Source organism: Haliotis cracherodii, unplaced genomic scaffold (genome assembly GCF_022045235.1).
Source record: "Haliotis cracherodii isolate W230 unplaced genomic scaffold, xgHalCrac1.p SCAF_4, whole genome shotgun sequence".
Lineage (NCBI taxonomy): Eukaryota > Metazoa > Mollusca > Gastropoda > Lepetellida > Haliotidae > Haliotis > Haliotis cracherodii.
Window position 1 is genome coordinate 50,748,406 of NW_027266297.1, and position 19,033 is coordinate 50,767,438.

General features: G+C 35.9%; 1 protein-coding gene across 1 annotated transcript in view; it reads right to left on the minus strand.

Moving 5' to 3' along the window:
• The window catches only part of LOC139478718 (SCY1-like protein 2), a 517,883-nt gene that overhangs the window by 300,470 nt on the left and 198,380 nt on the right, over positions 1 to 19,033 (minus strand). Inside the window, exons 13-14 of the mRNA XM_071261308.1 lie at positions 13,184 to 13,316; positions 8,150 to 8,268 (exon numbers count right to left, since the gene is read on the minus strand). Coding sequence (XP_071117409.1) covers positions 8,150 to 8,268; positions 13,184 to 13,316 — 252 coding nt within the window. The remainder of the gene's footprint in view (positions 1 to 8,149; positions 8,269 to 13,183; positions 13,317 to 19,033) is intronic.

The following is a 19,033-nucleotide window of genomic DNA, read 5'->3' on the forward strand; positions in this document are numbered from 1 at the left end:
AATAGTGAACGCACATGGTTTCTGATCGGAACTGATTAGGACATATACGAGGAATCTACTCAGTGTCAATGTTCATTGCGGTGGTCCTACCGGTTTCCTGGGCGACGATCCGCTTGCTGCCACCATGTTATGTTCTCTCTACTGCTCTATGCACTGGTATGACATGACAACAGTTGACTGACATTCATGTTTACTCGCCATGATGGTGATCGCTGACAAGATATTCATTCGCGCAGTGATAGGGCTAATTGCAAAACTAGGATTGCAATACAAAACTAGGATCGCGATACGAATTGAGTAATATATATCATGACAGTAAGTTATCAGAAAGAAATTCCGAAATAGATTCAAATTCAAAAGAAAATACATAATTTACTATTTTTCGTCAACTACTTACTATTTATTGATCTGGAGAGGAGTCTTCACTCCTATTTGTTTCATATTTCTTCGTGATTGTAGCAATCAAATGTGTAAGTCTAAATCTGAAAACGTAATGGATTTACGCTCGATGAAAACGAACGCAACGGAGAGCGATATAACGTATGGATATGCCGTAATAATAACAACATTATATTCTTATTACAAAAAGAACAATTTAAATATTAAAGATGTTGTTGAAAACTTTCTGAGAACCTCTAGTCCTGTGAACCGATATAATTTTGGTACACGACGACTGTATGGAGGTGGTGTAAATATGTATAGATTCTAGGCTCCTATATGTGATTTTGTACCCAAAACAAATTAAATTGTACCCAATATACTTTGTGAATTTGTACCTAAGAAAATAAGACAATAGATCTGTAATTATATTTATGTTTTCATGTAGATGAACAGAACACAAAATAACATATTTCATCAAGTTCATAATATGATTATGACTGTGATCCTTGAAATTGATTGTTTAGTTTTGAGAGAAAATTGACGTCTTGTCACTGAAGAAGAGGCCAGTTAACTTGGTTGAACCTAAGATAGAATGTATTGTTTTGATAGGAAAGTGATATTATGTTAAGTTTAAGACACCAAAATTAATGTAGATCTATGAAATAATTCTAGATAGATCTACAAAATCACATACCCATTTGGGTACCAAATCACTAGAAATTTTGGGTACAAAAGTCACCACTGTACATTTCAACTAGTTTTCATGAATTAATGGGATAAAAAAAATTCGTCTGCATGATTCCTTTTCTCATTTTAAGACAAGAATTTGTTTTACATAACTAAACAGGCAGATCTACACGGATCACGTTTTGTCCTAAAAATATATAAAAATGTGAAAAATATGGACACTTCAGAAATGAGGGCTTATAAAGTTATAATTCTACCTAACTTGTCACATAGTTTGACTTAGGTCCCCAAGTCCTTATGAAAATCTTCTTTTTTTATTTTTTTTATGACACTGACTTTTCTGGCACTAAGACAAAGAGTATTCAAGGAAAGACAGATATGTTTTAGAATGAAAATATGACTTTCCTTTATAATTTATTTTTCATGATGACAGGGGAACTTTTATACACACCAGCTGAGGAAGTTGTGATACTGTGATTGCATACAAAGGAAGAACAGGTTGGAAGCAGTACTTGTATGTATAAAATAGACCACATAAGGTGAACAAAAGTAATGGATTGGCTGACTGGAAAAAGGGTAAACATGTACACAGGCACGTTTCTTTTCATACCAACCAGAAGACTGAGATAGCATTTTCTTAGAAACATATGGCTAACTTACCAGCTTATGTGCCACCATGGTTCTTGTGATAAAACAAACAAAAATGTCATGTACTGTTACGAGTACTGTTACTGCAATTAATGTATCATATTCCTATTAAATTATTTTTCTGAATTGTTTTATTTGGAAACAAACCACTTAATGCACAAGATTAATGTCCATATGAGTTTAGTATGTATATGTTTAGGATCTGATTAATTTATTCATTATTCATAGAATACTAAAATTAAAATGATGACATCAGAGAGTTACTTATTCCCATAGCTGATTTTCAGAGTGAAAGATATTAATTGTTGAAAAAATATGTTTAAACTAAAGATAATAATTGAAGTTTGATCAGTTACACTGTGCTGATGCAAAGACCAATATTTACTGTCCACACACACAATCATTGTGGAAAAAAATAAATAATAAATACAACTTAATATTTTAAAACCTGTAAAAAACTGTAAATAATTAAACAATTACAAATCTATCATCAATACGCAATCATGGTGGTCTTCATATTTTTGGAATAAATTTAGAAATCCTTCGTGAAACTGAAATCTATGAATGTATTCCCGAAAGGAAAACTATCCTAACTCTAATGTGGAACAACACCGAAAATATGTAAGTAGCATTTTATTGCTTGGATTATATATACCCTATCATATTCAGCAACGCGGAGGGTGTTATTTTGAAACACGTTTTGTCAAGCCCATTTTCACGCACCTGTTGTAGTAGTCTGGTCATTCTGTAATTTAACCTCAAGAAAATTGCAACAGAATATTTTACGACTGTTTCCTTTTAATTGAATGTATTTGAGTTTGTATTAAAAAGTCTACCAAAATCAACCTTCGGGAAAATGGTTAATTCCCGCATCAAAAAAGATAAAAACCAACGAGGAGAATATGGCATCTACGGGCCGCCGTACATCAAGAAGAGCTCGCAAAGGGAGATAATTCGTAGTGATCCTGCTAGTGCCTTGGAAAATATTCAGAAAAAAACAACGATAACGGAGCCGTATTATTTTATGGTAAGTTGACAAATACACATTTATTTAAACATGTAATTAATAATGATGAAAATAATAGCAGTTGGCTTCCAATATACTTCTAACATGCCCATCAACCATAAATTGTATAGCGTCGTCTGCTATGTAACTACGGCCGCACCAGCAGAGAAATGTGTGTTAAACACGACCGATAACCATATTCCTGTCTTTTATAAATTCATCTAACATTGTAACAATTATAAGAAACATAATTATGTGAAAAATTATATCGAAAAGTGGACCCTCCTTGATAAAATAAAAAATGTATGTATAAATTTTACTCAATTAAAATTAAGATATCAGAGATATGATTATTGAAATCATTTTGCACAAATGTTAGGATATTAAAAGGTTCCTAGCATGAAATGCAAACCACCTTCAATAACGCAATTCAGGTATGTTCAAGAAAATTTACAAATTTTGTGTTCGCTTTGGTCTTAACCTTGGTATGATTGAAAATATTGGGATATTTTTATATCGTACTGTGTAGTTTTCTATCAGGAATAAATGTGCAAAATATTTCTTCAATTAGCCCTTGTTTAATGAGGCACCAACTGTTTGAAATCACCCACCCTCTTTAGAGCGCCTTGTGCTAAACTTAATCCAGCAGGCAGGGGTAAGAAGTGTGAAAGTAATTCAGCAGGCTAAAGGTTAATCGGTTATTCTCTTGCCTTCACTGATTATTTTTTTGTTCTGTGGTACAATGTTGCTCTGCAGCTGATGTGGTGGTAACTGGCCAGTGGGCATTGTCCATCACCTTTTCATTTAAATATATATCTCCCACACGGACCAGGACCAATATCAAACCATAGATTGTGACATCAGCAATTGAAAGTTGTGCGTTGAACACTAAAAGTGACATCATCTCCAAAATTGGGGATGCCACCAATACATTAAACAGTGACATCATTTAGGACAACTTGCAACTACAACATATTTTCTTGAGTAAAGTGCACACCCAAGAATAATGTGCACACCCCTCTCGCAGATTTAGTATTTGGGGGGAAAAAATGGAATATTATTGACAGAAAAAAATTACACCAGACCTTTTCAGGGAATTCCAGTAAACGAACGTGTGATAAGAAACTCTGTCAGTGCACATTTGAAATTTGAGATAAAAAATCACCAGACATGTTGATTTACCGTTTAAATTGTATTATTGTGTTCCGCTAGGCCTTGTTTTGCATCCAGGGATTAAGATTACCTCGTGTATTTTCTTGTAAACTTAGCCGGAAACAGCAATCAGCTGTACAAACGTTTTCTTGGAATCTACTGTTGATTCAATCAAGACACACCCAATGATATAACTTACAGGATTTTAATTCAAGGATCGGCAAAAATTGTATCTGAAACTATTTTCTTTTTAGGAATAATATATTCCAATATCTTGTTATTTTAGATGCACTTTTGCTAAATATATTTAAAATAATAATAACCCTAAGCGTAGCTGCTGATCGCTAATGCCGGTTATTTTTTTCACATGGAACACTTTGACCATTAACCGTCGAGGCTCCCGTACAGGTGATCGCGAAAACTACGTGTTTACATAGAATCATCAAACTATTACAAATATGACTTATAATGAGTCAAAGTATGGCATTTATAATATATGTATCCATTCTCTGTCAACTAAAAGTTCGTTTCAAGGCGTCAATATAATGTTGACCATGGTTGCTGTTAATAACAGTGAGTTGTGCAATCTTCTGATTTTGCCGAAATTAATTAGAACAATATTAAAAGGAATTTTGAATAAAATTTATGAAATAAGTTACAAACATAAGTCCAGATATATAATGAAAACTTTAGCCAGACAGTATTATGACATGATTAATTTGCCTACTACAGTATGGATTTGTTGACATGGTATTTCCGGTGTTACGTGCTCACGGTAATGTCTTTGCGTTGGGGGGAAAAAACATCAAAACTCATTATTGCATGTATAATGCGCACCCCCTTCAACACAACTGTGTTTTCTTGGAAAAAAAGTGTGCACTATACTCAAGAAAATACAGTACTAATATCATGAGAGGGCATCGAGCACCTTGATGACAATTGAGCCCCAAGACATTGGACTGCTTCATTCCATTTGCATTGCCCTTTGGTGTTTGCAATATTGGCTTGATATTCAGTTCATCCCGCATCCAGCAATCTGTGTGATTCGGGCAACAAATGTAAAGAGGATGTATAAAATGGTGTAGATATGGTTTACAGCAAATTAGCTGCCAGCTTGTTAGGGTGATTGACATGGTCAAAACTAGTTTAGCCAAGTTTGAAGTGAACATTGTTGAGCCTCATCTGTGATCTAAATATGGCAGTGGCTTAGGAACCAGTGAACAATGACAGATCAGCAACAAACCTTAAAGACAGTCAGAATTTCAGCATTTAAATACACATGGGCCACATTATGAATTTGCATAAGCTCTGCCAACGACCAAGACACTGATCCACACTGGATGAGCCAAAAGTTTGAGACTGGAAGCAGGTGACAAACCTTTGTGTACAATTAGAGATGTTGTGAAACCTCAGCAGCTTTATACAAAATATTTAGGTCCTTGACCCTGGAGTGTAAGATTGAAAATGATTTGGAAAGCTTATAGGAAGCCACACATGTTGAGGAATCTGAACTGATAGTTGGACAATGCACAGAAAAGTCAGAGGTATAAATGGGAACCCGGGGGAAAGTGTTGACCAACAGAAAGGTAGCAAGGGAAGTCTGGATATCCTCTACAAGTACATGTGACTGAGTTTTTGACAGACTCAACTTCTCAGGCCAGGCTGAGACATTTTGTTTGTTTGTGTTTTAACACTCCACTCAGCAATATTCCAGCTATATGATGGTGGTCTGTAAATAATCCAGTGATTGACATTACAAGCATCAATCTACTTGTAAACCTCATTGGAATATGATGACATGCAACAAGTGAGTGAGCCTCACCACCAGGTCATATTAGTCGCCTGTTACGACAAGCATGGGTTGCTGAAAGCCGATTCAGCTGAGATGTGTCCACAGCAGGGAGCTGAGGAGTAGCATCTTGGACCTACAATGGGACAGGACTCAATCATAACTGAGGCCAAAGCCAGGCCAACAGATGACAGCTTCAAGGTATCAGCAAGCAGGTTAGATTTTCTCAGTTCTTGACAGAGAGAAACAATAGGTAGCAGTATCTGAGTGGCCTGGGGATCTGGACACAGCCGAGGACACTGGAACATTTCCTTAGGTCTTGGGTTACAATGTCTTGGGTCTTTCTGATGTCTTGAAGGAGAAATTAGAGAGACAAATGAACTCTGGTGCCAGCTGGGAAGAATTTGTTGATGAACGGCCCAGAGAATGGTCTCGTCGAATGAAGTGTCAGAATGAAGTCTACTGTAAATCACAAAATTACCGCATCACCAAATTAATGGCCTAAAATGTGTCATGAAATTAATGTGAGTAGACCCACCAACACGAACAAATCATTAAATGATAACTTCAAGACTGTAGACTTAGAATTTCATTATATGGTAGGGGATGATAGCAGTTCCATTGAATAATATTATCAAAAACTTAACTTCAACTGCTCGACATGGGATTTAACTACAATGAAATCAAAAGCAGGAAATTCCAGTAAGGTATATTCATATGAGATGAGAGGTCAGGTCAACGACAAAGATTTACAGGTTCCAAGTGTTGTGACATGAGTAAGCACAACTCTTTGAATGCATATGCTACTGTATTAGACATATTCATGATGTGGGGGATCTGTGTTTTGCTTGTAATTCTAAGATTATTTGACACGTTTACCAAGAACAAAGATGCTCTTATACACCATTGGCTAAAGACCTAACTCCTTGATGAACTTGTGTAAACAAAATGTCCACACTTGACACTGAATTTGGTGAGAAGCAATAAATCTGGTGCTCAATATTTTAATTACATTGTTTATTATGGGCTTATTTCATTGTGAACCTGACATGACAATATACGCCCAGTAGATGATGTATGTCGTGATACAAATATTGCACTGCATAAATTTCATGATTTAGAGTATTTAAATGGACTCTAGTAGAGCAGGAACTTAAGGCCCTGACCAAGTCAGTCCCCAGTGTTTATTCAAGTCTGTAATTTCTAAGAGAGAAATATGGCAAAACACATCCAATAATAATGCTTCCATTTTGAAAAATGTGCCCAGTTCTCAAAAACAGTTGGCTGAAATGTTTGAATATTATGTAGATCATCATTACTAAGTTTTGTGCATCAAAGTTGAAATATTACTTTATGTGGAACAATAACTTTGAAAAAAAATTACATTAATGCCTTACAGTCCTTTACAATGAAACTGATGACATTCCGTATCAATTAATCTGAACAACCCTCCCATCAGCCATAATTCTTTTCATGGTTTACAGAAGATTTGAGAAAATGAAGTGAATAAACAGTAAATGTACATCTTCTCAGAAGACATATGAGTTGAAATGTATCTGTCATGGATTGCAAACAACAAGTGCAGATACCACATTTAAGAGGGGGTAGGGGTATGCTCAGCATGAATTGCTTTGTTGATTTTTCTGGTCTAGTCTAGTCAAGTCATATTTTCAGACATAGATCCCTTCCACTATGTAACTGATTGGTTGATTAGTTGATTAAATGTCTTGCAATAAAACGTTGGTAAATGAGACCAAACTGTTTCTTGAATCAATGTGTGATCACCAGCTGGCCACCCAACTGGCAATGACTTATTGTCAAGATGGTTTTGTGGTTTCAAATCTCATAAACATCTTTCCTTTGGAAGGAAATAGACATTTGCTGAAGATTCTTTGAACTTTGCTCACATTACATGAAGCATTCACAACATAATTACAGTTCAATTAATCATAAACTGTTGCATTGTATGAAACATATTGCTGCAGAGCATAAGGATGATCCTAGTGCCAGAAGGTGCAAGATTATCTTATATTGGATTACATTTTGGTTTCTCAATAGACCTTTTGATACTGACCTTCACAGGTAATTGATCTCTTGTATCATCTGCCACCTGCACCACCAATGTGCAATGTTTCAGAATCCTCCCAGTTCTGGCTATCTCAAAATACCAACCAAAGACTACATCCAGCAAATGGAATCTATTTCTTGGACTACAGGTCACATTTCAGCATCTAGTGAGTGAGTAGGATAACACCTTTCAGCAACATTCCCTCTGTGTATGGGCAAGACACACACTGTACCCAAGTCTTTAGTGTGACCAGTGAATGCCTCCAGCATCTAACATAATTGTGTCAGCTGGGGTCTGGACCTTGTATAACTTTGATCCCTTTATGACATATGTATGTTTAAAAGTATAGCTACTATGAGACATCTTACTGATATTGGAAGTACATGTATGTATAGATATATATAAACACAATTCCTACCTGTTCCATGCACAGTCCAGGATTGACAGTGTGTGGTATCAAAGAAGGCATCACTTTTGTTGCTATAAGGTTGTGTGTGAGTCCAAATTTCTTATCACTGAGCATGTGTTTGTAAATCCCTGGAACAAAACACAAATGAAATATATGTTGCTTTTTACATGATTTATGTCACAAAGCAGGATATTAATTCATAAGAAAAGGCATCATTGCTCACCAGGTACATTTTCAGTGTTATGCTGTTGAAATTCAAGTAAACTGAAATAAAACGAACACCCTTTGCTATTTAGGATAATTTAGAATTGACGAAACTATCATGACTTTCATAAGACATTGATACAAAAGATTACAACACATAATTTCCACTTCTGGCATTGTAGTCTGTCTGTCCAAAATATTACCATTTTCTGCTTGAAACAGCATGTTGAGCAGCCAGTTATTTCAATCTTTCAGCAGTTTTCGCATCTTCCCATGTCCCACGGACCTTCTGATCTGAGGTTGGACACCTTGTCCACATTACCAAAGAGGTAAACCCTATCAGAAAGCTTATGAGGTAAGGATGACATCTGTGTGATGACTCCACGCCCTGCTACATATACACCAGTAGCAAGGTGTCCAACAACTTTGGAAATAAAGCACCTGGCATATAAGTAGTGTAAAAGTGGAAGTTTGAGAGAGTTTTCAAGTGTGTCCCAAGGCTAGGAACATGCTTACATATTTTACTAGGTATCAATAGTTGACAGTGAAGATAACTTCTTTTAAATATTTGAATACTTTTCTAGTTTGATGACAACCCAAGTACGGAATTTCTTGTAATGATGTAATGAAAGCAGTATTTTACCATTTATACTAATGATAATGATATTGTTTGCTATTACTGTTTGGGAAAAAAACATGGCATCAAAAAATCTAGCCAATTGCCTGAAGAATTCATCACAATATTCTTTTTATTGTTCTTTAGTCTGATGTGGTTTGATGAAAAGTAGAAATCCCTTAAAGCATTCTTATAAAATGGTGGTATACACTGGATAAAAGAGATGCCCAGCCTTTCGTTGTGTTGGATGATGAAGCTCTGAACTTCATTATCCCTGGGGAATATATGGATGGATTGATTGCATGTCCCAAAACATATTATACATTAACCTAGGTACACTACATATGATCTTATGAGAGAATGAGAGTAATCAGCATGCATTAAACCAAGGCTAATATGAAAGGTGTAGCACACCTTAACTTTAGGTATACTCCTACAGTTCTGGAGTATCATCAAGAGCAAACATGATTAACACTTCGGAAACAAGTAGGCACACCACCTGTACATAAGGTATACCCACACGCGTAACATATCAAGCATGCTAGCAAACATGTGATGTGACAACTGGAGCATGTCCCATACCCATGTAGGGTTAGGGGAGTGGGGTCACATCATGTGCAGTGTGGGTTCAAGTCCTTTCAAAATGAGAAACCACTGATCCAGACCTTGATCAAAAGAACTTGGGAGATTGTGTGAGGTGGCAAGACACTGGTGTCACTCATGGCAGGATACACTTATTATTCTGTTTTCTGTTGACATGAGAACAGCAAAACTTGTTTGGGGAGGAACATCGCTAATCTTGGGTGGTTTGGGGGCATGCCCCCCAAAGAGAATTTTAAAAACAAGGATTATCGTAAGTGCATTTTACATCATTCTGAGAGGATAAATCTGATGCCTTAAACAACCAAACTACCCTCGGTATCATCAACAGTGGAACTTCGCCTTGTGTCAAGCAACAGATCTACTACACAAACTAAGATACCTTGCCATATGTTTTAATTTCTCAGTTACGGTTTGATATATTTGTGGTTGTGACAATGTAATCGCAGATGCTATCTCCAGACTTTACTTACCCCAGCAGATTGAGAGATTCATGCAGAACCTTGCTCAGTAGTATGGCCTATCAAACACTCCTCTGGGTTTCTGGTTACAAAATCATATGACATCTAATGCTATCATATCATTATCTTCACAGATTCTTGAGTGGTAGTCATCTACCAGGAGTTGGATACAGAGATAGCCCAGTGGAAAGCAGCGTGCTTCACACAGGCTACAAAGGACGATTATCGTAGTCATGCAACTACACAGCTTAAGTTATGTGAACTGACCACAGCAGTACCAGTGCCATTGTAACTTGAATCAGAAAACTTGAAGAACTTCAGACCAGTACCCAATCTGCCTTATATATCCAAGCTTGTAGAATTTTTAAACTTCTGTTTTGCGTATTAGTGCACTCTGAAACTGCTCCATCATACTGTGTTCCTAAAATTAAACTTAGTAGTTATGGACAGCGATTATTCTCTTCTGCAGCAGCATAATCTTCCCACCGAACTTCACAACAATGCAAACTACTCTGCCTTCAGACCAGTGTTAGAAATAAATACAATTCTATCTATGGCCATCAGAATTAGAAACTGTAAGCCCTGACTAAAGTCTTCAGGCCCTCATTTAATAAAACTGCAGCTTATTGTGACTAATAAATTAACACATAAATTTACTGTAGGCAATTAGGTCCCATACAAATATGAAACTACACGGCCAACACAAAATCTGTCTGATCTGGCTTGAACAAGGAGATCATGGCAACTATTTTTCTATGAAGCTGGAATCTGGCTCCAATATATATTCTGACAAATCTAGAGGCTTGTGATGAATGTTTCATTATGAAAACACCACATCATTGCAACAGGGCAATGTAGTTAGCTGATCCCTGTCTGGGGCCCCATCCTTTTATGACACAATGAACCAAGTATTGTAACACCACAATATTTGGGTGACGTTCCAACACCTGTATCTTTGCAGATACCATTATTTGACCAATGCTTGAATCATCAGGTAAACCTTGACTTCTAAAATATTGACCAATCTGGGTGCTCATCAAACTGAAGCTGCCTTTCTTGACTACCCATGCAACAAATGTGGTCATCTGGAAACCAAATAAGACAAGTTTTGATTTATTGTGATAAAAATAAATTGCAAGTGATTCCATGACATTTGACTGACTAAATATTTTTCCATAAACTTCAAAAGAATTAGGTCATGCCCACTAACAAACTATAGTTTCCTGATAATAGGGTGGGTGGTGCTTTTGTTGCATTATTGCGCGGATCAATTTCACTAGTTATCTACATTTTTTTGTAGTTAATGATTTGACAAGCAGCCTGTGAAGCTATTATTGTTGACTTATTTATTTATATAAATTTCAATATTGGTTTGAGTTCATGGAGGTAAAAATGTAATAACTGGTGAATACACTTTAGACAAACCTGCTACATGGATATGTGCACACATTTTATACATTTATACCTCCATAAATGCAAAACATATTGAAGTCCATTCTTAGCAACCTTTGACTACCATCCAGGGTGACTTTGATATCACAGATTCTTCTTTTCAACATTCTTCAAACAAATTAAAAAAAATTAAATGGTCACAATCCATACATATTTGTAACCAGTCCCAGGACAGTTTGCATTATTGCTATGTGACTTTTGGCCTTGTTGATATTGACTGATAATAAGTTTGGAAATAAAATATTAACCAAAATATATTTGGAAAACACCCATGGGGATATCTGATGAGGATATGGGATCCCAGAAACCAATGCTTGGTGTAAACACTGATCAGATTGTCAGGCTTGGTAGCATGGTTTATTGCATGTCATGGTATCTAATTTGCATAGATCCATGCTTGTGATGTCCATCACTAGGCTGTCTGTTCTAGACATGATTATTTACAGACTTCCATCATATACTACAATCAAACAAATAAATTTGTACACCAGTACTAGGGCAATTCAACTCGTCACATGACATCTGACCATACATATTGAACAATTGGCAGGTTGTGGAGCTAGAAATAAACCAAATTGGGTCAAAATACATCAATGTCTGTCAGGAAATAAAAAAGGAAAGATGGACAATGCCTTTATATAAGCTCTACTGGCCTATGGCCATTTGAGCCAATAATCCAATCACAACTTCAGCTTATTAAATGTTTGGAGGGTGTTCTTCAGTCTCAGAAGTTAGGTTGCATGCCATAAACCTACGTCAAGAAGGGTCACTAACATTTGTTTTTCGTTTGTTTTTTTATCAGTGTTTTTAACATGAGAGTCAAAACAAAATAAGTAGCAATAGAATTCCAATGAAGTTACTGAACCCTTTAAGTTGTCTGGAGTAAACCTATATATTTATTCTTTGCCTAAAGGAGAACATCTTACCAACAGATTTTATAATGTAGAACTCCTTGTTACCCTGCCTGGTGCTCAGCATTAAGAGGGTAAAACAAGGACTGGTCTGTTCGAAGTCTGTATACTGTGTCTGAGTGTGGTATCCATGTAAAACTATGGAATGGTTTATACCAGTTGGCTAGCACAATGAAACCGTCATAAGCTCAGACATGTGAAAACATGCATCTGTATATGAGAGTTGATTAATAAGTTCTAAGCCTCATGTAGAAGGAATAGCATAATAGTGTTGCACTCATATCTTCATTGATGGTTTTTGGTGTGAAGCCATTTTTCTGATAGGTACTTGATCACTGTAAATTCTTCACGTTTGTCCATTTTCAAAGGTCATAGACCCCTGCTTATCTTACTGACTTGTCACAGTGAAGGGGTTTTTTTTTAGATATACCTCTATGACATCAAAGTATTTCAACAAAACTCAATTCCTTCCATGTGGAGCATAGAAACTGTTAATCAACCCTGAAAAGTGAAATAATTTTGCAAGTATCCTTTAAACCCCATGTCACCTCACATCATCTGTATAACACTGAGTTTGACAGAATAACAAGGCTCTCCGAGGCCTCATATGTGCTATGATTTGGATAGGAGAAAATATTTAATATAATAATTAACCAACAACCAAAGATGATTATAGTTACTATCATAAATGGATAAGGTTTATCTGATATAATTTGTTCACACCAAAATTACTAACAATCCAATTTGATATTACCATAACTGTCATCCTCCCAAAAGCTTAAGTCATAAGTTAACATACCTACTATTGTCATGACAACTTCAGCATCTTGACATGAAACATCAGCAAGGAAAGGCAAAATTTCATCTAGGATGAGCATTTTATCCAGACTGTCCAACATGTGGTCGATACACGTCAGTGCATTTATTCTCAGCTGAAAGGAAAAGTTTAGTGCCTGTAACCAATGTATTAGTGCATACATAAAGCATCAATCACAGGACAAGAAAGGAAAGTGGCTGTGTAATGTATTCTCTTTGATAAGACAGGACAGCATATTCTCAATATAATACTCTTTAAACTTTATAACACTGGTACAGCAAGAAAGATCACAGCATTTGGAAAGGAAATAAGTTTAGAGATGAGTTATTTCATTCACAACTTCTGCAAAATTGCTAAGTACATATGACAGTGACTAAAAGGAATTTATTTTCATTATCATCTACACAAAGTCTGTTTAAGCTAGAGCACCAAGCTTCATTTTTATTTTAAGAAGACAGATACTTAAATTCTTAATCTGAATGCCGTGATCAAATCTGAAATCAATTGCAGTGCAGTCCTTCGAAAAACATCAGCTCTTAGACTTTTTTGGTTTTTGAGAAGATGATGCTTTTACATTCCACACTTGAAGAATGTGATTTAAATTTTTGAAACCAGTTTTCCCCATTCACACTTAAATGTGAATCCTGTTTAAAAATACTTTCCAACACATCTTCATATAATATCAGTTCTCTGGGCCATGTGGTTTCTCACAGTTTGAATTTTTACCATTATTTCTGTACTACCCCAGCTAACCTCTGCACAGCACTGCAGTAGCTGGATGTGCCTATTAAACAGTGCATAAAACTGTGGCAATGCAGGCAAATGATGGACAAGCAGTCCCCGACCGTCCTACTAAATAACGTCCAGGAGCGTCAGGAAACGTGTATTCTATATAATTACATTCTTGTATTTATTATAATTATAGTAAGTTATAACAAATATCGACAAAATAAAATATATGAAGAAAATATTTACAGACACCACTATTCTTTTGAAATGTTCAACCTGCGTACCAAATATGATTTTATTTCATTTGAGCTGACATGGTGGCCGTCTTTGAAGGATACTATGTAAATTGCTAACAACATCATCAAATTAAGTACCTATTGGAAATCATAAAAAATTCCGGATTTAATACACAAACCTTCAGCCAATTGTACAAATCAAGTATGCTGACATGTGCTGCCCTCTACAGCCAAGGCAATTATTATTGTTCTGTTTGGATGAACAAAACCTTCCAAATGGCGCGCTGGTTTTCTTGGGGGAATTAGTCAGTCACAGGAGACTTATCACAATTTTATTTACAAGAACAATTAACAATGAACAATTTACAATATTTTAGAATATAGCTGGGGGTGCCACAGAGAGTTGGTACAACCCTCTGGGCTGTGAGAGAAAGATCTGCTTGGTATGAGCGTCAAACCCCTTCTGCTCAACATTTTGCATCTGTATGTCTTTAACAAAAGTTAGAACAATAAAGAGGAATATGATTGGTTGATACACGATGGGGTGTGCCCTATGGTTAATGAATGCCTAGACAGAGGGGAATACTTAATCCTGTTAATCCTGTTGGACTGGCACTTATCTTGTTGACATACTACTGGGTGCATGGAAAGAGAATAAGATATCACTATAGACAAGCTTGTATGGGGGCTAATCCTTAATGAGTCTAAATTGAAGTAATTGCTGAATGTTATTCTAATATAGGTGATGACAGACTTCAAGTTCAAGGCATTCTATAAGACTATGTAGACATTTCTTTTGTCTTATTGGATATTATGTCTGGGAGATGGGATCATGATACCTTAGGCTAGTATTTATCTAAAAGCTTCAAATCTATTAAACTATGTAGACATAACTCTTGTCTTATTGAATAGTATGTCTAGGAGATGCACTCCCATTACCTTAGGCTAGCTTCTATCTAAAAAGTTACAACTGAAACTACTGATATTTTATATATGCATTTTACCTGATGCTATGTTTTACTTGCTAAACCATAATCATATGAAATGTTGTATACATGTTACACCATGATAACTCATAAAAGAACTTGCTGTGGATCTAATTGTTATATGAGAACTTAGTATAAATGTTACATGATGAGACAATAACCAACTGACACCCTGGATGGCAGTCTTTGAATTGTCTAATGCCTGCTGGACATCAAAACAGGCAAAGACAGACATTTTTTAAAGTTCCTGCATGGCCCAGATGTAAAAAAAACAATATTGTTTCATCAGATGGTCGTCTCAACATTCCAAAGACACCACAGACAGCCAGAAAGCCAGGACAACAAAAGACAATTAAAACTGCAAAGACGTTAACTCGAAGAAAGTAGTATTTTCTAACAATAAGTTCATGTTCAGTAAGTCAGATAGATATGATGAACATTGATTATTAATTATTAATTATCATATATATTGTAAATAAGTAATGATTACTTTAATTAACACGGGTTAGAATAGGTCTTCAGCAACCCATGCTTGCCGTAAGAAGCAACTAACACTATCTGGTGGTCAGACTTCAGCAACCCATGGTTTTTATAAGACTAAGGGGATCAGGTGGTTTGGCTCGCTGACTTGGTTGATGCATGTCATTGTATCCCAATTGCATAGATCGATGCTCATGATATCACTCAGTGGATTGTCTGGTCCAGACTTGTTAAATTGGAGACGGATGTCATATAGCTGAAATATTGCTGGGTGTGGCGTTTAACAATAAAACAAACAACATTTTTGATACAAACTTGTCTGTAATTACCATTAGGTCTGCTTTCTTTGATAAAAACTTCATGGCCTCTTAAATATTTCTTACCTTGTTACTTGTACTTAGTTGTTTGGGTTTTTGTGCTGTGTTTTATCTATTTGTACGCCACTAACATCAACAATTGTGGCTATTCTCATGATTGTACCAAACTGAGAAAGACATGTTTTATTGACTGACTGCAGTGAACTATTTAACTCCTGGACGTCTGATGAAACCTCCCAGATGTTTTCGGACGTTTCTGGACACCCTGGGACATTCCTGGCCTTTAAATAGTACAACCCGGTAGTTGGTATTCACAGGACGTTGACCTGACGACAGTATCCAGTGTGGTATCTGCAGATGCTTAATCTGCTTAACCACTGTTGTTTTAGGGGATTAAAACTTGGGGGGGGGGGGGGGGCGGGCATCATGTGAATGATGTTAGTGGTTATGTTACTTGCATGTCGTCCTGATGTGTACTGGCATTTAAATTTACTCAGAATCTTGCCATGATGGACTAGCTAAATAGTAACACCTTGTGCCAGTTTGTGTGTGTGTATTTTTATTTGTCTATAGTAATAAAAAATAATGATAATAAACTGTAATGTATATCAATGCATTTGCTGCAGTAGACTATATTATGACACGACTAATTAGGTGAACACTGTATTGTTCACTCTTTGCTGTGGAGACAACCTCCCCACGCCCCTCTTAATCTGGACTAATCAAGACACCTGCTTGACTGATTTAGAGAAAAAATTGCATTACATTATTGAAAAATCAGTTGGTCACTGTCCTGCGAATAAGCCCCTGACACAACACAAATGATTTTCAATCAGGTAAGCTGAGTAATTGGCATAATTATTGCTCCTTCCTCTCATTGGTGTGGTGTGCATGAAACTGAAAGTAACATCTGGAAATACATGTAGTAGCCAGGAATAGGAACACTGTACATCTTAGAAATGTCTGATATATGGCGTTAGGCTTCCCCAATTGTTCGACAGTTGATAAAATTTATCCCCCATTCATAAAAGAGAACAGTTGTTCGATAGCTTTCATTTCAACAAATTCTTTCCACAGTCATGGTCATTTAATTCAAGGTCACTTACATATGAATCAACTGTTCAATAGTTGTTCGACAAACAATTGTTCGACAAACAGATCCTTGACAAGGTCAAGGTCATTCAACAAATTATTGCTAAACCTTCTTTGAACTGATGCAGATTAATGCAATGCATTATTTATTTTTCCTTCAATTGAAAATGTTGTATTTAATGTTATATAATCACGAGTCAGTCAAACCTTGACATGGCCTTGTCATGGACTCAGTATTTTGACTCAGATCTAACCTTGTGATGACACTTTTTAAATTCAGTTCACCTTGTTTTGACCTCCAAATCACTGGTTGTTTTATCACTGGTTTGTTGTTACCTCGTTGACAGCTGTCATTTCAATTTTGAATGTGTTCTTGATTCATAATTTTCAATTTGATAACAAAATCATTTCTGAAGTAAAAGTGTTTTTTTCTTCTCTCATTCCATTAAACTTGGAATATTCATTCTTTATATCAGTAATTAAGCAAAATCCGTAATTAAGCCCAGGGCTTAAAAATGTGCAGTCATGGTAGTTATATGGTAGTGTAATGGAACAGTACAGTGTGTTGTGTTTGGGACAAAAGAGTTAAAAGGAATACTGTCAAATCTAATAATGTGAGATACTGGTTGTACCACACATTGCTACATTAATGTCATCTTGAATATATGTTATGCCTATTACCGTTTCAAATTATTACACTCATATAACCGAATATTTACAGTTTGATAACATTTGAATTGACAACATCAAGAACAGCAAAATAAACTGCTACAACACCCAAACACAAGGCTGTTACAGTGAAAATACTGTAACAGCATAACTTCAGAAACACGGTTTATTGCAGTTATATGTGGTAAAGCTAACATGGTAGAAAACAGACAATATTGCTGATACAAATTAGATTTATTTGAATGTCAATACTGAAGATGAGCACATCTATATATTCAATTTCCACAGAAACTCAGCAGGAATTTTGCAAAAGTTTTGTAAAAGTTTTGTACAATTTCTGCATAGCTATGCAAACACTTCAGAGAATTACAGTGGATTATATGCGAATATTTCCAAACTAATTGCTACTTTTATGGGACTAATTAGTTGTATGGCCTCTGGATGCCAGCACAAGCATTGTGCAGGATGACAAGTTATAACCCTAAGCATCTAAACATGGTCTACGATACTGTTAAATGCTTTTCTGCTATTAATATTTTAAGTTTATTCATAATACGACCCAACTCTACTGTACTGAACTTTTCACGACCCACAACTGAACCTAAATACAGCCTTAACGGACCCATGTAGTATTCCATGTTCTTTGATCTGACTGGGGTCGAGGAAGCATGGACTGCCCAAGCCACAGAATGTTATTACTATTTGGAGTAGTGATCTGGGTAAGTGTCATTCTCTTTATTATCAAACTATCAAGAAGGAGAATGTCAATTGTACAACTATTGAGTCAAGTAAAAGGTGACATCTCTCCTTACATGCTATGTGAATTTAAGGGGAAGGAGTGTGTTGTCATTAGTTCTATAGCTAAAAGTATCAGCTAGCTCACACTATGATCTAGCTAATGAGGCATTCCAGACCACATTCAAGAGTAACTATTTACGAAGAAAAAACCCTAAGATCACATCCGATGTTCATGTGGTTCTATATGTCAGAAGCTAGTCCCTAAACAAAAACTGTTGGATGACCTCCAACCTTTTCCGTGATTGGTTGCTTGCTTTTGACAGGTGTGGCAGACAGATTTTCTTTCTTATTCATTTGTTTTACATGAATGAACAGAATGTATGGATGTTAGTGAGGCATTTTGTTATGTACATGTATTATGTTTAAGCTAATTGCTAAATCTTATCAGTTCATGAACTGATTCATATATCCTCAACATTGTTTGTCTGGATTATTCCTTCAAACGTTTCTGGATAAGCAGGGTACTACTATATAACAATATTAATGATATGGTATTCAATCAATGTTCAGAAATAGGCATAAACA